A 22313-nucleotide genomic window follows, 5' to 3' on the forward strand; every position below is an offset into this window, starting at 1 on the left:
ATGATTGCTCAACAGGATATCCATCAACCTTGGCGTGGAGCAACTAATTTTAGAAGAGAAAACGGTTTGGAGCCCATTCAATTGCCAGGATTGCTGTGTCAGATCGGGGAAAATTCACCAAATACCTCTAGGTCTGCATCAATTCTTACCCCTAAAGGGGCTACAGGAAAGCTGGAGAGGGACTTTTTACATGGGCATGCAGTGACTGGACAAGAGGCAATGGCTTCAAACTGAAAGCTTAGATTTGATATTAAGACAAAATTCTTTAATGTGAGATACCATGTGGTGGTGAGCCACTGGAACAGGTTTCCCAGAGAAGGTGTGGATGCCCCATCTCTGGAAGGGTTCAAGGCCAGGCTGGATGGGGCTATGAATACTGGTCTAGTGGAAGGTGTACCTGCCCATGGCAGGGAGGTTGGAACTAAATGATCTTGAAGCTTCCTTTCAGCTCTAACTATTCTAGGATTCTGTGATTTAACTTGCAGATTCTCTCTAAAACACTGGTTCATTACCAAAGACATATATAAAGACAATTGGCTTCCTCCAAAATCATACAATATTTATAGTTTTGACCAGAATTTTAATGTTTTGAGTTGTTTGATCAGCATTCATGCAGACAGGTGTCTAACCTCAAACTTATAAGTCAAATTCTCTGAGGTTGTTATAGCTTAACTCTGGGACATAGAAGAAAATAAAGCAAGAAGACTGCCAATGCAAGGTTCTTAATGGGTTATAGATGAAAGGAGGAATGCTTCTTCGAATCCTCTAAATTAACAGCCCTCCTCTATCCACAGACTGTTCTTGGCCAATATCCGTAAGTAATGGAATTACAAAAAAAACAAGTTGCAGCTTCCAGAGTTTTGCAATTACCAGGGGATCATACAGCTTGAAGAACCATACATGGCTATGTGCCACAGAAAATTCTAAGTCAAAGGGTTATAGTCAAAGGTTACTTTGAAAAGCAACTTTCCAGTTTGAGATATAATAAAATTTGAGAGGTCTACTATTTAAAGGGAAACAGTGACAAGGCAAACGACATATCTTGCAAAGTGAGAGAGAAAAAAGTAATTAAAATGAATGTCTCATCCATCCCCATTACTGTATGTTTTAAAAAAGGAATACAACTCATAACTTGTGAGAACATATACGAAAAGCAAGATTTCAGCTGGTTTTGTACTATGCAACATTAGATCTCCAGAGTCATAATTATGAGATGAGACTCCCTAAGTAATCAGTATAATCTCCAGAAGATTTAACAAACTAAATTCAACATTTCCCCTTTAAGTTCAATTATGTTCAAAGCACTGGGGTTTTGATGCCACAGAAGTACTCCATTCTATTCAGAAAGTTTGAGTTGAGAACATAAAAGTTTTGAGATGAATACCAAAAATCAAGTAAGCTCTAAGAAAAACTGTTTAAAATAATTTTTACAACATAAACAGATATACTAGCAACATACCTGAAGAAGAACATGAACAGAGCAGCTGTGATGCAGAACAAAAGGACCTACAAAAAGGAGACAGAGTGTTATTACACAAACCATCACACTACTACTGCTTATTCTGGATCATGAAGATTTTACAACCGTTACTGTAAAAGTTACACTTTTACATTATATGCTTGATGGGCCAGAATGAAAGCTTGTCTGAATCCATCAAACAGGATTGCCTTGTTTCTAGTGGACTTTGAGTTGTTCCTGTAGAAGCTAAAAGAATATGAAATCCAAACCAGGGCAGTGGGACAACAGACACAGCAAATGGTACCACTTAAAACAGTTTCGAATAAAATAAATATAAAACAACAGAATTTAAGCAATAACATACTAGAACTGAAATTTAAACATTCTATTTTGCCAGTCTTCGCTTTTGTGATTTATTCAAATATCATATTGCTAGTTACAGTTTAAAAGGTATGGATAGGTGCTTCTGCTGAACTGCTTTCCAGTAAGTTTGAGTAGATAATTCTGTGCCCGACTAAGAGCATCCTTTCTAGTCATTTATCTTAGTCTTAAACTCACTTTGAACAATCCCATCTTGCTCTATATTATCAGTTTGTTGATAATTATCTTGCTCTATATTTGCTCAGAGGCACTGAGCAAACCTGGCAGCTCTCCAGCACTGAGAAGGGAACATCCTATCACTTCCTCCCATCCTCTGTGCTGGGGCTTAGCGCTCCTACCTCCTCCTTGCCACCTACACAGGGACTGACAAATCCTGAGCAAAATGAACTCAGGGAGGAAACAAATTAAGTCAACGCTGTGGAGAGTTTTCTGTCAATTTGGTGAGATAAGGAAATCACTGGAAGAATGTAAATGCAGTGGAGCAGTCACAGGAGAAAAGGAAGGAGAGGAGACAGGCAGAAAGGATGAACCTATCGTCCTCCTCAAGATACCAACAAGCTGCTGTACCTTGACTGTAGAACTGCCTGTAAATACAGCTGTTTCAGGAACAACTACACCAGGCTTTAAGTTAAGAACCTGCCTGTCTTTGCTAGATACAACTCACTGGTGAGGAAACACTGTTTTGTTCTAGATATACTGGCCCATATTTGTACCATCATTCGGGAGGCAAAAACCTTACAGAGATAGTTAAAGTCTTTCATAAAATATTTGCACTTATTTTCAAGGGTTGAAGAAGTTGTGATCATGAGAGGATACAGATAGCTTATGTAAGAAGAAATGGAAATGCTGGCAGAGGTGCATATTTTAAGGTTATAAACATGTAGAACAGTAGGCTGCTGCACACTAATACAGATCAGAAAGTGTGATAAAAATATGAATAGGAAATGTTTACAATGACTTTCAGAGAATTAAAAATCTTATAATGACAACATTTCCCTTTTCTAAGTCCTCTGACGTGACTTAAAATTAGGTCACACAAGACACTATAACATCTGCTGTGTAAACTACCCATTTTTAACTTTTTCTTCACCAGTACTATCATATTTTATTATTCTGCAACAAAAATGTGAACATCTGAAATAATTTTATATGAAATCATTAGGGTAAAGTGAGGGCAATGGTATATATCTTCACCTCTTTCATGGTAATGATCAATTTACACCCAAGTTCTCCTTAAAAAGATTTGCCCTAATCCTCCAAAGTTCAAACCACATTTAAGCAGCCAAACAACAACCATCAATTCTCTGGATGCTACTTCTGAGAGACAGAAAGGACAAGAAGGCTTGACAGCCTGAGCAATGATATTGGGAAATAAGTGAGAAATGGCAAAGAACCAGTTTTCAGGGCGGGGGGAAACAAATCAAAACAACAAAAAAAACCAAGTATGCCTTTACATACTAAAAATGCTCACTTCACTAAATGTTTTCTTGCCCTTTTTTCTTTTTTCCTTTTATTACCTTTTTCCCAGTAAGTTTGAAAACAACCTAACAAGTATGTATACACATCATTAAGAGATGCCCTCTGAGCTCTTTCTCCTCCATGTTAAAGCACCCTAGCTTTCTCAGCAGCTTCTTGTATGACAGATACTCCAAGCCTTTAATCATCTTCATGGCCCTTTTCTCCAGTATGTCCATGTCTGCCTTGTACTGGGAAACCCAGCACCAGATACAGCTCTATAGATGTGTCTCACCAGCGCTGAGCAGAAGGGAAGAATCACCTTACTCAACCGGCCTCCTTTGCTGGCTCATGTTCAGCTTGGTGTCCACCAGGACCCCCAATTCTGGCCCATTTCTTCAGCCTTTGGATGGCAGCACAACCACCTAGTGCAGCAACAGCTCCTCCCAGTTTTGTATCACCTGCAAAGCTGCTGAGGGTAAAGCCTCTTATCCACTCATCCAGGTCATATAATGAAGATGCTGCTGACTCCAGTATGGCCTGTTGGGGTCCACCACCAGTGACTGACCTTCTGCTGACTTTGTGCTGCTGACCACAACCCTCTGAGCTTGCCAGTTTAGTTCAGCCAGTTTTCAACCCACCTCACCATCCACCCATCATCATTTTGTCTATTATCTAAATTCTACTAGTAAAATCTGGAAACTAAAAATACTTGAAGGCCTTGCTTAATCAGCATCTATAATTTCTAGATGTTGTCAAGAACTTAAAAATATTCTTTGAAAAAAATAAGGTGTGGAAGATCTTGGGCAGGTGGAAAGGAGAAAACCAATATAACTTTTTGTAAATTAGAAGTTCAGGGACTATTAGACTGTCAACTATACCACTTCTAATATCCACAACGATACTAGAATAAACTATTTGAAATGGGCAGCTTATAACTTCTAGATATCAAGATAAGAAGCAACCAACACAATAAAGAAGTAAATTAAAACTACTGTAATTTTCTTCTTTGACAGATGCTTTAAGGAAAGGAGCAGGTGTAATTTATGTGAACTTCAATGTACCTTTGTGGCAGTTGCTTATGTTAATTAAGAAAGTGGGCACATGGCTGCTCAAAAACACTGCAGGAGAAAACTCCCATAGTAAGCAGTTCATTATCAAACAAAAAGGCATTTTAAGTGAGGTAACCAAAGAGGTTTTAACCTCCCTCTTCAATAATGTTTAAATGATGGAAAGTGATTGAACTGCCCAAAGTCAACAAGATGAAACTCAATAAAAAACAAATATGAAGTAGTTGGCAGCAAAAATCATGTACATAAAAAACAGAATAAAAAACAATTGTGTAGGCAAGAGTACAACAAGTATGCATGCAAGAGTATAACAAATTCCAGACATCGCAAATAAGTAGGCACAAGCAAAGCAATGCTGTGGAAAGCACTGTAAAATACTAGACTCTTGTAGAAGCAGATATAAGACATCACACTAACGACCTGATGCTAGCACCACCCCAAAATACAGTGTTAAGGGCACTACTGTTAAAGAAAAGCATATACAAAACAAACCAGTCCAGAAGATTACGATGGAAATAACAGATGTGAGGGTATGACTGCTGGGAAACCTCTGAAACTATAAAAGAGGTAGTTAGTGATGAGTATGACAACTATTTTCACATAATTATCATATACTGATAAATCTGTCTCATCGAGCACAGAAGAAGGAAGGCAGAGTTAAACCTACAGCAAAGACAGCACTGGTTAGATAATAGGAAGAGCTCTCTCTCCAGGGCAAGTGATAAACCAGGACAAGTTGCCTGTGAGACTGTGTAATCTCCTTTATCAGAGGTGTTTAAGATCAGTGAGGTAAACAATATTTCTCCAAGAAATGGAGAGGCAAACAATATTTCTCCATGCTCTGGGCATGTTTGACAGAGTATCTCCAATATTCACCCAACTGAATTACAGCAAGATGTGCAGCTAAACAAGACTCTTCTACATGAAATGCACAGCTCAAAAGGGAAAGCCCAGGGATTGCCTTATCATAGCACAAATATGGGAGAAACAGAAGGCAAATGGTGGCCATGCTCCAAATCTAAGGTGCTTTCAAAATAAGCCTTTTTTTCAAGTTTTCTCCATTCTAGAATTTTTTTGTAACATCCTCAGTACAATAGACAACACGTATTTTAGATTTTAAAAACTGTATTAAAAAGGGAAAAAACATTAAGTACTACAGAAATATAATTCTAAATATTAAGTGAATTTAAGGACAGGTTAGCATAGTTGGTATGTGAGCACTGTAATTTAACTGATTACATTACACTTCACTGTACTATGCTGAACCTTAATATAAAAAGAGGAAAGTTGCTAACAAAACTGATACTTTTTTTCTGATCTCTATTGGTTGACAAAGCCAGAATTTATTTTTTTCCAAGAAAATTTAGCCCTCATATAACCAGCATCAGGAAGTGATATCTGGCAGTACCCAGCACTGAGCACAAAACAAAAGCTCTGGGTGACAGTGGTTACCAGCTGTCCTAGGAACACTGGCAGACCCAGTAACACCAGCAGACCCAGTAACTCACAAATAACTTGAATAACTTGACCTCATAGCCAGATAAAAATCTTGGATCAGAGAAACTAAAAATAACAGTTGAAACTATCAAAACTACTTGAGTCTTCTGTACTCAGACTTCTCCTACATTCCTAAGCTTATGTGCATTTTCTTTAAGCATTTCCATTAAAGTCCGATTTCCTGGGGTACAAAAAGTCTCTGATTGGAGGCTGGTGGTTCTCTTCTACAGTCAAAATAATGAGCAGGACTGATAAAGTAACTCAGACGTTGTAATTAAAAGGAAAAGTACTGAAGATACACATAATATATGTAAATTAAGACAGGAGGAGCTAAAAGATCAGATCAGTGATATCAGCTGGTAGAAGCATCCAGAGTGTCAGAGCTACAGTTCAACACTGAATAGTCTTACATATCCAGCTCACAGAAGACCTGAGGCAGCTTCAACCACTGGCACATCCACACTGGACTTCCAGTGCATTCAGGATGCCTGAAAACCATCACCTTCTCGATCAACCACTTTGCAATGTATGTGAGAGCTACAGCTACACTTGATAAAAAGAAAATTATTACTCCTACTTCCTGGAGGTTGCGTGCTACAGAAAAACAAACTGCCAGGTAAGGCCTGAGGGAACTTTTAGTCGTAAAAATCATGAAAAATTAAAAACTCAGCTAAAAGAAGCCCCCGGTAATTATTACTTAGGCCAATTTATTCCAAAGTTACAAGTAAGATATATAACTGGGATAAATATAACTAGGAGCTTTGTACAGTGGTCACAATTTTTTACTCTCAAAATACATGATGTGGAAAAACCCAACTATTTTGCACATTTTTTTATTCCTTAAAAGAAGCCATTCCTCCACAGAAGAGTTTACTGTTGTCTCTGCTGCTAGAGGTTATAAGTCCTCTTTCACCCCTTATACACCTAGTTGAATAGTACCATGGTAGTTGTACTATCTTTTATTACATCAGCTAACATTACCAAGGATGACGGGAGATGCTCCATTGGACTTTTGACTACACACAATCCATTCTTCAGATTTACCTCTACTTCAGACATGAAGAAGGGTTTGTTGTGTCCAAAAGCCATTTTGGTTTTTCCATTCATATTAATCAGTCTAACAAAAAATCCCCCAAACCATCAATTAGTAATGGTAAATCCACGGAGCTACACTAGCTTGTGGTTTCTAAATTTTATTTCAGGATGTGTTATGGATTTATAAAAATGTTTTCTACAGCTTTTAACACTAAGATTATTTCTTAAGTAAACTCCCTTCTAACAATAAAAAAAAAACAAAACTAAAACAACAAACAAAAAACCACACCAAACAAAACAAATTAAAATGGAACTAGCTATGCAGATTAATGCCATGGTCTTGTACTTCATGATCCAAGAAATATATACACATGGAATATCTCTTTTCCACCTACACACATAACATCCTAATCAATTAACTGTCTTTATAAAATATACATATGCTATTCTTTTCCAATAACAAAATAGCTAGTTTAAAAAGCATACATTTTTCAGTAATTTTCTAATAGTTAAAGGGGATGGAAATCACAGTCTTTCTGAGTAATTAGACAAAGATACCAGAAGTTATTTAAAAGACACCAAAGATATCAAAACCTGTATAAGAACTTATGTGAAAATAGGTGTTACATTATGTTCAGCCTCTTAAAATCTGATCTGATAATCACTCTTACTAATATAAATAGTTATTTTCTACCATTATTTAACACTTCATGCAAGAAATTACCACAGTAAACAATTACCTGATGGAATTAGTCATCTTTAGCTGAGACAGGAGTTCTTAAAGAACAGCTACGTCATAACCTATAAGGGACTAAAGGGCAGAACTTCAGCCCTAAAACCCACAAGGTGCCAAGATCATCAGCTCTACCTCCAGAGACCACTGCCACGAACAGTACTTACACTGACACAGTGCAGAGGAAGGCTGATACAGCCACTTACTACTAGATTATATTAGCAATGGGTTTGGCAAGTGGTTTTTCTGAGCACTGAATTAGTTCTCCTGCTCTCCACATCACTTCTCTACTTACCGTCCCAACTAAGTAAAAATCACTTGGTGAGGTTTTTATTGCATCCTTCATCACTCCTCCCCCACCCCCTAAACTCCTGATTTTTTTGGGCAAGCACAGTAGATTCTCCTGAGCACAACTCTACTGTCACCAGCTAGAGAGCTAAAAAACTCCAGAAGAGGCAAATACAACAAGCAACTCAATGCTCAGGTTACAAGAACGTGTAATAAAACTAAAGCTGCCAGTATCTTAATGCTTTGAGATTATTCAAGAGAAGACAGGGAGGTGGCTGAAGTACCACTGTAAGAGCCTGCTTGAGTAAAGACAATTCTTTAATTCGGTAGAAATGACTGCAAATGACAGCAAGAACCTGAAGTCTGTCAAATTCAGACTAGTAAAATCACAACTTTTTCTCCAGTTATCGAGATTAACCAATGAATTGTGATTAGACTGGTTTGTGTACACTCGATGTACAGTGTGGTGAGATTCACTGGCCAGTGAACCCCACTGGATTCCACTAGATGATTATATGGTTTCCTGTGGCATCAGCATTCATAAAAACATATTACTGAGGTGTGTCTTTAAAACAAATGCACTACATATACTAAAACATGCATTTGTGCACACCTTACCAAAAGCTCCTGAATCCCTTACTTTTATTTAAATTGTAGTAGTGGACAAAATACATACTTCAGGTCTGTCAAACGACTTATTAAGACTGTGGGGAAAATACAGTGAAAACTGAAAGGAAAATATACTCCCAAATCCTGCAGCAGCTCCAGCCCTACTGCAACTCTCCAGCTTTTTGTGTCTCTGAGTCCCTTGCTCCTCTCTCCAAGGCCAGTGCTGTCTCACAGATGGCACCTTACAGCATCAAACAGTCCCTTAGACAGGGCCAGGGGGTTTTCAGCTACCATCTCTGTATCATGCTACAAGTTTCCTGTATTTCAATCCCCCATGGAGACAGAAGAAGCCAACGGCGAATGCTAAGCACTCTCAGTTTCTTCAAGCAAGTACAGGTCTGGAACAAATGAGACTCCAAGTCCAAGATCTGACAGTGCTCTAACGAAACACAGGCAACCATCAAATACTACCGTCTGTATGTGCTGGGTACAGCTACCTACAAAGTGTGGCACTGTCTGGTTATTGTGAAGTCATATAATACCTCTTTTACACACTGATTAAAAATTGTGATCTACTTACTTTTAATTTCTATTTATATCTTTTTATAATACCTCTTATTTTTCTATTAGGAACACCCCTCAATTACTAAGAATTGCAGTAAGCAGCAAAAATATGCTACTTAATTTTCAGTATTGCCATTGCTTATTAAAGAAATCACACAATTAATTCCTGCACAGAAATGTCATTAATAAAGTTTTTAAAACAAAGGTATTCTGTGCTGAAAACAGGTAATTTGTTTCTGTACAAAAGGGTAAGGACATATGGCAAATGGTCTTAAGCATAAGGATTTATGGAAAATACACTCAAATTTCTAGTGATTCCAAAACACATACGCCAATTGGAAATCCTGAAATGGAACCATCTCTTTCTGGACATTTCAAGTGATGCAATGTTTTACCTTCTTTCTGGAGTCAATCCTGTCAAATCAAAACCTTTATAATACCTTATCTCCTTCTGTAATTGAAATCCAGCATATTTGGAGAAAATTTCATGAGCAATCAAAAGTATTGGCAAAAACTCATCATAACTGTGGTTATCCCCAAAATTATTATTTTTCTAGTTGAAATCAAATAACTTTTGAAGCAATGCAACACTGCTTCTGCTTTAAAACTGACAGGCTTTATGACAATGTAGAGAACAATTTGTCAGAACCTTACTGGGCACGGAGCCAGTTCAGCTACACCTACAACACTTCAGCTATTAGAGGCTCCTGATTTCTTTTCTGCCAGCAAGCCTCAAGCAATCTCTAGGCTGATAAGATCAAAAGAAACACTAGTATGTGTTACTAAACATGAGATTACATAGAGTCTTATTAAAGCACTGTTGTTTGATCATGATTAAAAGATTACAATTGGCAAATGCAGACAGTGAGCTGAGATGGGGAGCACCTTCCACTCTCAGATGAACATGAAAGAATAAAAGGAAATTAAACCCTTTATTTTCTAGTTCAGAATTTCCATATATATATATATAATACATATATATATACACATACATATAATTAAGCATTTCAGCATAATTCGTTTTCTCAAAAAACACTTGTCAGTCTCTTCCCTTGTTTTTCATATTCTTTTATCCACAGCAAACAGAGCTGTAACACATTGTGACTGAGCCACGAAACAGCCTTTCTGAAAGCTCCTGAGGAGAGACGTCTGCTTTCAGGGATGCACAATGCTTGAGAGACTGAAGCACAAAAATGTAGTTGCCAAATGAAACAGTAGTACCTCCCTATTGCACCTTCCTAAAAGAGCAAAGAAGAGCTATTTCAGTGTATCATGGAAGAGCTGGTCCAGGTTTGTTTCTGAAACTAATTAACCCTTGGACACACAGCTCGCAGGCAGCTCCGATACTGGGCAATGGGACACACCTCCAATCCTATCCTGTATATCTTCTGGTACTCCCACATCTCCAAGCACATCCCAGGCTATAAAACAAACCCTTAATTATCAGCTGCAAAACCACTATTCTGTTAGGCTGCCAGTGCTACCTTCTCATTTCAAACAGTATCTAATTAGGGGAAAATAGCATGCATGCACACACAAAAATAGACATGGATGGTAAGTACAATACCTTAGGGCTACAAAGATATCAAATTATTTGGGAGCATTGCTCTTCCTTGAACAACAACAACAAAAAATCCAAATCAAACAAGCAAACAAACAAAAAAAAAAGAAGGAAAAAACCCCCCCAAAAAATCACAACAAATATTCTAAAGACAATTACTTTAAAAAAGAGTCTTTTATTTTTTCCATACTGTAAGATGCATTTAAATTAATCTTTTTTTTTTCCCCACTCATCTGGCTGCACAACACTATAGCTCAAGTGCTCAGTACAGAAACACACAGGGTATCGTGTGAGTAACCTACAATTTAAAGAAGATGAACAGAATTGAAAGACATGATGCATCCTTAAAGACAGCTCATTTTAATTAGTTATCCCTCAGTCACAGGACTAAAATGAAACACCCTCAACTTAAGTCAAGGAGTATGTCTCCAGTAACCACTGAGACACTGCATGAAATCAAGGTGGAGTACACCTTTCCCCCCCCAATTTTATGTTTACCAGAATAGGAAAAAAAAAAGACACAAGAGGGTTGTGTTCAGTGTTGCTGAAAGGTGTGCATGCCGGGTCTCCCTCCTGCCCACAGCAGCACAGGCACTCACACACCCTCCCTCACACAGCCAAGCTCCCTCCTCTCAGAACTGTACCTTCGTACGTCGCACATTTAGACATTAACAAACGCACTGTCAAATGGATTGCTGTTGAAAGGTTACACGTGGATTCTGACCAATAATGGAAAAATTAACAGCTTCATTCATTAGTCCCCACAAGAGATTTTTACCACAAGACACAGTAAATTCTCAGTTTACACACCACAAGAAATGTATTGAACATTGACAGCGCCATATTTTCAGTTCATTTCCCATTTCCTGACATATCTCAGCTTTACGTCCTCCCACCCAAGACTTTAATATTCAGACAGTTGGAGGTGTGGGGACTTTTTGCCTTCTAGATTTGCTTTGGTTTTGGAAGCCTCTTGAGAAAATCTGCATGCCCTCAGGGCAAGTCTTGCTCCATTAGCTTGTCAGGGTGGACAAGAGCTTTAACTACTCTTGAAATCTTGATATTCATTATTGTGTTTTAAGAGAATAACAAACAGCCTTTTGGTGGACATCCAGCTTAATCTTGAGGAAATAACACACAAAATAAAGTTACTCTATATCAAGTAACACCCTAAATACCATGCAATGTTTCTGAGTACACCACCAAACCTATACACTCAAGAAAAACTTTAGATAGTAAGAAAAATACACTTTAGCATTTGCTCTACATGTAACTCCAACTTTATCCTAAATTTTGCGAGGAATAGCTTTAAAATATATGTTCTACATGGAGTAAACTTTTCCACATTTCTTTAAATTCATCACATTACATCAGAGTAAAATACTTCTGAAATACCTTAAATAGGCCCATTTAACTGAATTTGATCATCCAAAATGCTAAAATGCTACACAGGGCTTTGTTCTTGCTGTTTTAAATATCCATTTACTTCAGAACTACCAAAAACCTACAGAATCATTCTCATTTGAAATTTTCAGATATTTATATACATCACGGTTGGGCTTCGCAAACAAAGATTTGGGAAGGGCTCTACCCATGTTTGTTACAAGCGCGCTGGTGGCTAAAAAGGCCAATACGATATAGACACATTCGGTTGCAAAAGGCACAGCAGAAAGACTCCTTAGGTGGTATATTCTGCAAGACATGATTCTTTCTGTGTTGTCTTTTCTCCTTGAGAGTGATCCTATGTGCTTTCTCAAAACCACCAGCAGTGTTACAGACAGTGTGTCTCCAGACCTCCTGACTGGAGGCCAGAGTAGACCAGTTATGGTGACCAATATGGCCAAGGCTGAGATGTTGTTTCAAGGAGTCCTTGAATCTTCTCTTCGGGGCTCCTCTCTTGCAACAGCCGGTGGCAAGTTCACCATAAAGTAAGATCTTAGGAAGGCGGTGGTCCTTCATCCTTGAGACACGTCCTGCCCAACGCGGCTGTGTTCTCAGCAACATGGTCTCAATACTTGTGACTGCTGCTTGTTCTAGAACAGATGTATTGGTCACATAATCTCACCAGTGGATGTTTAGGATTGTACAGAGGCAGCGTTGATGGAACCGTTCTAGGAGTCGCAGGTGGTGACGGTAGATGACCCATGATTCGGAACCATATAAAAGAGTAGACAGCACAATGGCTCTGTAAACACTGATCTTTGTACTTTTCTTCAGGTGTTTATTTTGCCAAACTCTTTTATGAAGCTTTCCAAAGGCACTATATGCCTTTGCTAACCTGTTGTCTATCTCTCCATCAATCTTACCATGCGAGGAGATGAGGCTACCTAGGTAATTAAACTGCTGGACTGATTTGAGCTCTGATTCGCCAACGGTGATAGGGGGATGATGGAAGACTTCCTGAGGTGCAGGTTGATAGAGAAGCTGACTTCCAGCCCAAAGAGCTCAGCAGCGTCTGCAAAGCAGGATGTTAAACGCTGCAGGGCTGCTTCTGTGTGGGCAACAAGGGCAGCATCATCAGCACAAAGCAGCTCCCGGACAAGACACTTTAAGGTATTGGTGTGGGCCTTCAGTCACCTTAGGTTGAAAAGGCTTCCATCAGTACAGTATCGAATGTAGATACCGTCCTGATCATCGAGGTCTGCCGTGGCCCTTTGGAGTGTCATGCTGAAAAAGATTGTGAATAGGGTTGGTGTGAGAATGCAGCCTTGTTTCACACCATTGGTAATTAGAAAGGGCTCAGAAATAAGTTCATTGCCATAACTGACTTGGCCGCGTTGATCCTCATGGGGTGAGATGATGATTTTAAGGAACTTGGGGGGACAACCTAAACGTTCCAAAATCTGCCACAGACCTTTTCTGCTCACAGTATCAAAAGCCTTGGTGAGGTCAACAAAGGTTACATAGAGACCTTTGTTCTGTTCCCTACACTTCTCTTGTCTGAGAAAAAACACCATGTCTGTGGTACTCCTGTTGGCTCTGAAACCACACTGGCTTTCAGGTAGAATTCCTTCTGCTATAGCAGGTATTAGTCTGTTCAAGAGTATTCTTGCCAGGATTTTGCCAGCAATGGAGAGCAGAGTAATACAAATATATAAATTATCTTTATAGCTAATACATGCTGTAGGTTCCAGTATCTTCATCACCAAAACATGCAAAATTTTGTATTATACCACTAGACTGTACTGAATCACATTTAAAAATGTACATTTCAAATCCACATTTAACGTCTAAGATTGGGTCACTGTGATACTACTACAAGCTGACACATTCTTCATAATGGCTACATGTTTTGCTGTGCAGGTTTGCCCATTGCTGGACCATGATCTCAGTTCAGGCTGAAGTTTCATGAATTACTTCCAGACAATGTCAACTTACACAGTCATCGCTCCTCCTCCAGCACCTTATTTTTTGCTGATTATTGCCATGTGTCTTCTGCTGGCACAGAGATGCACAGAAAAACAAATCACAGATGTGATGCACCTGAAAGTAACCATTTTCCGCTCACAAGGACTGAACGGGGTCACAGGCAGGCAGCTGGGGCTCATCTCTGCCTAAATCAGCTTAAGCCACACCAAAATCAAATCCTAGCCTGATACCAACAACACAGTCAATTCAACCAGCATGATTTGAACCTCTCATCTTTATGACATGGATAAATAAACATGAATTAATTGTGAATTGTTCAAATAAGGATACACTGAAAAATCAATATTAGAAATATACTTGAAATACATCAGAATTGAAAACTACAAAAACACTGACATCTCTAAATATTAAATCCATGCGTAAGACAAAATTTAAATCTGGTTACTTATCCTACAAGAGCATTACAAATGTGTAAGTACTAAAAAAACAATAGATTTTCTTAGTAGTCTGTGCAGATGTCTCATACTGGGCTTCTGAACATAACTCCTTAGCTCATGTTGCAAATATCATACAAGATTTCATCTCCACCATGAGAATTTCTGCTTGTCTGTCTCTTTTCCTTCTAGAGCTCTTAATCACTGAAGTATTACAGGGTTTGATATTACCTTAGTATCCAAAAAGAACTGCAAGAGCTATTTATCTTTAAAAGTTTACAGGTGTTGAAATACTTTTCCTGCTGTGAAGTACACGTATTAAAATAATATTCCAAGTGTAATACTGTGCAAATCACTGTATCCAGTAATCATTCATACTGGTGACATTTTTAAACGGTAGCAGAATATGATGAATTTCTGATAAGCACTAAAAACTAGTAAAGGAACAGGTTTAAAGAAGTAGAAATAATTAATCTATTTTCATAATTTAGAAATAAACAGCAGGGGGTTTCCACAATTGCAACCACTTAACTCTTAGTTAAAGTGGTGTATTTGATAATTAGAGTAAATTAGTTGAACAAATTTTAAAATTACTAAAAATTTCGGCATGCTCAGATTTACTGCAAATTAGTTACAACAGACATTAGTTACAACAGTTATTTTTCAGACTCAGAGCTTCCTGTCCCACATGCCTGAGCCCACAGCTGCCCTTTCTGTTCTGCTGTTGAGACTGCAGGAAGGGAGTGAGGATGCCAATGTGGCAGCCAGGACAAATACACAAGAACATGCTCAGGAACTGTGGATTTCTTTTCTTAAAAATGCTGTAAAACTAGTAGACACCTACTACAAATGCTTTGATATATATACCTATATATATAAACATATTATTGATATATATATACCTATACAGTGGTATTCTGGTATTCCTACTAACCGAGGAGAAAATATTTTAAATCTATTATAATTATTTATGTTTATGCATAAATCCTGGCACCTTGCAAATCATGTCATTTAACATCAGTATTTCCGTATCTCTCCACAATTTTGGCAGAGTTTTCTATAAGATTGTGAACTACATGCATTGCTTTGCAAGTAAGAGCCCCCTTGAGAATGTGAGGAGGGAGAACAGCAGAGTAAGCTAAAGTACCTCTCACATTTCCCGAGACAGGAGCCTCCAGGATGTACAGCTGACATTGGCTGTCATCGTAAGATACTGCCAACTCCTCAGGGTAACAAGGGCTCTTAACCAACATTTTATGTGAACTAGGAAAGGCATGGAATCAAAACTGTTTGTAAGCGGGTGAAAGCAGAGACTGTGTTATCTGTTGAATGAAAGAGCTCATGCTGCAATGGAATCGCTTTTCAGGGGTTTCCTGAGAAGGTGTAGATACTCCTACGGCACACAAAAGGAAGGACTTCAAGTTCTCGCCACAGGTGTCCCATCCCACTGCTGGAGGCTCCTTCTCTTTGAGCATCCACATCAATTCCCTAAGCCAGGGAAGGGGCTCAGGCTGCTGCTGCTGACAGCTGTGCATCAGAGAGCAACTCATTTTGCTTTGAAGAGCCACTCATTTGTTCCTTTTAACCACGTCCTACATGGAGCCTGAGTGGAAAGAGGAGAAGCTAAGCAGAAGCTATGACAAGCACTATTACAAACCGTTCTAGCTAGGTTCATGGTGCCTTTTCCTATGATTTTATTAAACTGTAAGATTATTAGGCATAATAAATAGAGGCTAAAAACTGATAGAGAAATCAGTAGAAAAATAATGGTGCTTTACTGAAATACTTCATTTTAAATGATTACACAGCCAAGGCTCGCACATCAGCAAACATGCATTCTTCCTCCATTACAGAACTTTATTACAACTTGATTAGGATAACTGTTTACATTATTATACTCCTCTTTCTCCCAGAAGTTTTAAAATTGTCTTGTTTGTTTTACCAACAAACATTTAAATGTTAGAAGATCTGCCACCTACTTCTTCACATGAAAGTTACAGGTTCAGGAAAAAGTCTTGGCACTAGCAGAAAATACTAGAAGGCAGATTAATTTTCATTCCTTCTGCTATTGTTACTCCTACTACAAGACAAAAAAAATAAGATTAAAACATATGTATATATAATGTGCATATATTATATATATAACATTGTATACAAAACAATTCAAAGAAAGAACTCATCTTGATTAACTGAGTTAAAAACTTTACAAGCAAATAACTAGCTAAGAACTGGTTATCAATATCTAAATCAATTCATTTGCAAAGTTTATTTTCATTTAGGAAAATTAATTGTTACTGTGCAAATTAATGAAAATCTTATTTTAGAAAATAGCTGTGTAACACTGAGGCAACCACAGACAGCACCCATATCCAACAGTATGGTGTTGCATCCCAAATATGATCTACTTGGAACATGAAAAAGTTATTATGGGGAGATTAGCTGCATTTATAACTGGCCACACAGTCAATCACACAGATAAATCTAATGACCTCTTGACATTACTGCAGTGTCTCCATGCTCTGTTGTTTCAAATTTCTGGATGCGTTTCAGGAAGCTACTAAAAAATTCCAAGTTTTTAATTATTTTAAGCAAATAATGTAAAATATTACAAATGCAATGCAAAATACATGTCAGGGAACCCACCTTATCTAATATTAGCCACAGAGCTAAGGATCTACTTTAAGCTCTCTTTTATTTAGGCTCTCTACTCAGTAAGGAGACTCAGTAAGCACCTCTGAGATGAGAAAACAGCTAGTCCAAATGAGACGACCTTCCAGCAGCTAAAACCGAGAAGTCTGCTCTTCCTTGCAGCAGCATCTCTTTCACTCACATCTTTTCCAGTCTAAACAACAGAGCATAGAGCCATCAAGCACTGTATCACTGGTTTCTCAAATGTTTGTAAGTACATTAAACTGATGTCTAGATTTAGTGTTGAGGAGACTATATCACAAACATGACATTTTAACAAAGTTCTGAACTGTTGCTAATTATGAATTTCTGACCTGTATTTCACACCTGATTTTGCTGCAGAACCACAGCTAAAACTGAGTGAAAGTACCAGGTTTACGCAGAGTACGTAGTACAACATGGCATGAGTGAGTTCAACTCTTTCCTAATACACAAGTTCTAAATTTCAATAGAGTACACAACAATTATCTCATGAGAACAATTTATTTCTGAAAAATGTCTTACTCCACTCATAACTTTAAAAAAATTTTTTTTAAATTAATTTTTGTTAGTTTATGGAAAAATAAGGTAAGTTATTTCAATTATTGTAAAAAATTTAAAGGCTTATGATACATATGATTTTTTCCTACAGGAGAAAAACAGAGATTATTTAAACACTTTCATTAATGAAACATCTGCATTTAATACAGTTGATTACTCTTCTAAAAGACATCATCGACTACATTTTTCCCTGTAAAATTAATGTTATAGATTTGATTCTTCAAAAACATCATATTTTCAAGATGTTACAAGATACTTTTTCCCCCCAAATATTGCATTAAAACAATTCTCAGCACTGAATTAGTCCTAAATGTCACCAGAGTCCACCTCACCTTGGCTTGCCTGGTGAGCCACAACACATGTACATTTGAAAGACCTGTTTGGTTTGGTTGACAGCAAAGGATGAACAACCTCTAGTCAAGTGCAATAATTCTACAAAGACTTCTTGTGATAAAGAGAAAAAGTGAAAGAAAGTACATCACGAAATCACTCAATACACTGAACTGTGTAAAATGACTTAACACGAACCTCTTCAAATACAACAAAGAGCTCAAACGATTTCTTTCTGCTTCCCAGAACACACCTGCTGCCCTTCTGAACTGTCTCATTAAGCACTGCTCTGAAGCGCACGACACCGAGCTCTAGCTAGCAAAGATTACAGGGCTCCACATATCACTTTTTCAGGAAACAGGATTTAATTCTGTATCTTCTGCATTTACAGCCCACAAATGGTGCAGAAGACCAAATGATTTGGTTAAGATCCAGCAGTTAAAGGCCTTTCTGATTACAGAACAGGCACTGTGAAAGCACACACAGATGGTCATGAAATATTTGGTCCATTAAACTGACTCAAGTTTTCCAAATCTCCACTGAGAACTTCAGAATTTCCCAAAGCAAGGTGTGTGAGGAAATGAACTGCCAGCTAATGAAGTAAATTGACATTCAAAATGGGATTATACAGAGAAAATACTATTTAAACTTTGAAGACAATGGATGATTATAATATAAATCAAAAAACCCACATCCTTGGGTACCGAGATGACCAGGTGAAAACACCTTTTCATCTCTCACCTATTCCTAGACAAGCTCTGCAAAAACACAACTAGGAACAAATTGTGGGGCCAGTTCGCTACTTCACCAAAATAAATTATATCTTGACATAACTTGTACTCAACAGCAAAAAGAGCTACGAGAACATCTAGCTGCAATGCTACAACACTATAATCTTCTCCTTCCAATCACAGATTTATCACTTTTATATCATTAACACTGAAAACAAGAGCTAAACAAAGTGACACAGCTCACTATGTTATTATATCAATGGGTTAACAAATTCAAATCCAGAAAAATGTAAACTCAGGGTAAAATTTCTTTCCTGCAAATTGCAGCAATGGAATTGAAATGAAACTGCACTTAGTTTAAATCCTGTTATCACTGGAAACTCCTTTTTAAAAATCAGCAGTTTGGGCACAATTATGTTTCTGGCCTGTTTCCTCAACAGTCTCAAAAGACTTACCTGTAAAACAGCTTAAGTGCACATCCTACTCTGTAAAATGACACAGTGTGTAATATCAGAGTATCCATCACACACAGAAAATGTAATTTTTCCTTTCCCAATAGGGCACATAAGAATAAATCAATCAACCAAAAAAAAAAAATCTCAGCATATCTTAGTGAAAGTATCTTGGAACAAAAACTTCTTTCTGCTAACTTAATAACAAAGACAACTAAGGTAAAGAAGACATTTTAGGTTACCTCATCAAATTTCATTACTCCATATTTAAGGGAATGCTTTCACAAACACTCCTGAAAACTCTGAGCAAACTGTTATATCACAATTTCCAGAGATTTAGAGATTTTAGTCATTTTTCTGAATCCAAGGAAGTAACAAAAGGATTTAATCTTTATTTCATTTCCAGTACCACAACATCTGCGCTCACCTTTGCATGGACAAAGGACTCTCACAGGGAGGTCAAGAGCTCCCTATATTCCACCAACCAACAACAGCTGCTCATCAGAGCATAAGCAGGTCTATGATCTTACAATTTAGAATAGGCTTATTAAAAAGCTGAAGAGGGAGTTTTGTTGCTCTTGCTTTTATTTTCTTTTCAGAATAACTTGCCTGCCTTGCTGCCTTCTAGCACTGTTACAAGTAATATTAAATTACTTCTTAGCATCAGCTGGTGGAGAGAGAAATCCCTTTGAGCTTTCAAATCACTCACATCTATACCTCACTTCCTACTTTGCAAAAGGTATTTCCAGCCTAGAGCCATCTCTTCTTTTTGGAACACATAAGAAAATATTTAGTATTGCCTCCAAAGGTTCTCAACTGTCATTAGGGACTAAAATTATTCCTTAGCTGGACCAATTTCCTTTTCACGCTACTCTAGTTCAGGTGGTGGATAAATAGAAACAGCTTTGTCAACACACGTCCATTAAAAGTAAAGAAATAAAATATGTACAAAACATACAAAAAAATAGGTACAAAAAATACAAAATCAGAGAGAGAAGATCCCCAAACACGCTCCTGTTCAAGGAATTATTTAAACAGCAGAAAACAAAAGGAGGTTGGATGCATGGTTTCAAATCTGAACCTAAAGACAAATCAAACTCTGTGCAGCATCCTTGCAGGTTTCCCACAAATCACTGGCCTCTAAATTAAATACAGGAAACAGGAAACACCATGTGACCCCACCTCCCATATTTGTCATTATTTGCACTATTGTCACTATCTGCAAGGTATGGTTGACCTCACACGGACCTTAATGTTCATGGACTGCAGGGAATCATTACAAAAGTGAAAACCAGGGAGACAAAGGCAGAGTGGAGCCAAGCAGGCAGCACATGCCCTAAAACAGTCAAAATTCAGATGAGCAGATCAGGTTACACATATTCAAGTAAGTATACACAAGTGTAAAACACGGACTGATAGTTTCAGCTATCAAATTACAGGGGAAAAAATCTTGTAGAAATACAATACCACTATGGACAAAATTTTAATCTGGACAATACTTTAATGGATTAGTCATGTTAGAGATATTTGGTTGAAAGTTTGAAAATAAATATAATAGCTTTTGTGAACTAGAATGAACTATTGTGCTCACATGAGTATATTTTAAAGGAACATCTTGCAAATAATACTTTTAAGATACTTTTTTCATGCAATTAAAATGATGCTATCATATAACAACAGTGGGTATTAAATATTTTTGACACTTTAGATTACTTACTTAGTATCAATTCCAACCCCCATTGAGAACAAACAGAAATATTCAAAGAAACTCAACATATTGTTAAGAGAAGCACATTAGACCTCAATATATTCTCTTTGGTGAAAAGATACTGTCAGTAGATACACAAAGGGATTCACACAGAGAAAAGGTATCAAGTAAAAGCACCAGCCTTCCAGGGCTGGTTTTAAAGCTTTCTGGAGGGAGGTTAAAAAAAAACTTCCTTCCCAGCAGGGTTGGACTCTTCTCCCAGGGAACAAGCAAAAGTCAAAGGAAACAGCCTCAAGCTGCAGCCAAGGGAGGTTTGGTTTGGATATTAGGGAAATATTCTTCACTGAAGGGGTTGTCATGCACTGGAACAGGCTGCCCAGGGAAGTGGTGGAATCACCATCCCTGGAAGTGTTCAGAAGGTGTATGGATGTGGCACCTGGGGACATGGTTTAGTGGTAGACCTGGCAGTGCTGGGTTAATGGTTAGAGCTGATGATCTTCAGAGGTCTTTTCCAACCTTAATGATTTTCTGATCCTACTCCACTTTACTGATGAGTGCATCCAATTTCTTCACTGACTAGAGCCTGAATACTGTCTAGTCTTTACCGTTACAAAGACATTTTAGATGTCAACCAAGGGGATTACAACATGCTCTTGTTTCAGTTCATAAGCTTATGTCTTTGAGGTGTTTTTTTCGTCATACTTGATGTGCACCCATATGCTCTATAGGTTTCTGGGTTTTTTTCTGAACTTCAGAACACCACTTCTTTGAACAAACTGCTATCTTCAGATCAAACACTGTAATTTTCCATTTAAACTGTAGTAATGACAAAGCTTTCAAGTGGGAGACAGCCTGTTTCACAGAGTCTGGAGCACCAGGTGAGTTCAGGACACACCCAAGGCCCTCCCTTCGAACAGCTTATTTATTGCATTTGCTGCACTCACTGATGCTGTTTTGGTCTTGTGTAATTCAGTTGCTTCTGTTACAAGGACAACATAACTTGGACAAAAATCTGTTCATCATGAGATGAGTTCATGAAGACTTAATAAAATACATAAACTATTCTGATTCACAGAGTAATCCATTTTTTTTCTCCCATTAAGCAAGGTTTTTTCCTACATCTACTCACACAGGACTTTATTTTTTTAGCCAGGAATATCCCCTCCTCACTTTTCTATGCCCTACCTCCTTATCACATGCCATAAATCAAATGCTATTGCAGAATTATGCTATTCAAGACCTGGAAAAAGTGAAACTGATAATCTGCATCTTCCCACATTCCTTAAGATTTAACCAAGCAGAGCAGTATACAACCAGAAACTAATTATCAGATGAGACAGATCACTCAGAAGTGTGATAATAACAGCATAGCCCTTCATAACACGTAAAATACTGAAGGAGGCAACAGC

At 37.8% G+C, this 22313-nt stretch overlaps 1 protein-coding gene across 2 annotated transcripts in view; it reads right to left on the reverse strand.

The window, feature by feature from the left end:
• The window catches only part of TMEM135 (transmembrane protein 135), a 170660-nt gene that overhangs the window by 60747 nt on the left and 87600 nt on the right, over positions 1-22313 (reverse strand). For both annotated transcript variants that reach the window (XM_032679423.1, XM_032679424.1), the window contains one exon: positions 1460-1506. In XM_032679423.1, coding sequence (XP_032535314.1) covers positions 1460-1506 — 47 coding nt within the window. The remainder of the gene's footprint in view (positions 1-1459; positions 1507-22313) is intronic.

The sequence above is a fragment of the Chiroxiphia lanceolata genome, chromosome 2 (assembly GCF_009829145.1).
Source record: "Chiroxiphia lanceolata isolate bChiLan1 chromosome 2, bChiLan1.pri, whole genome shotgun sequence".
NCBI classification, from domain to species: Eukaryota; Metazoa; Chordata; class Aves; order Passeriformes; family Pipridae; genus Chiroxiphia; species Chiroxiphia lanceolata.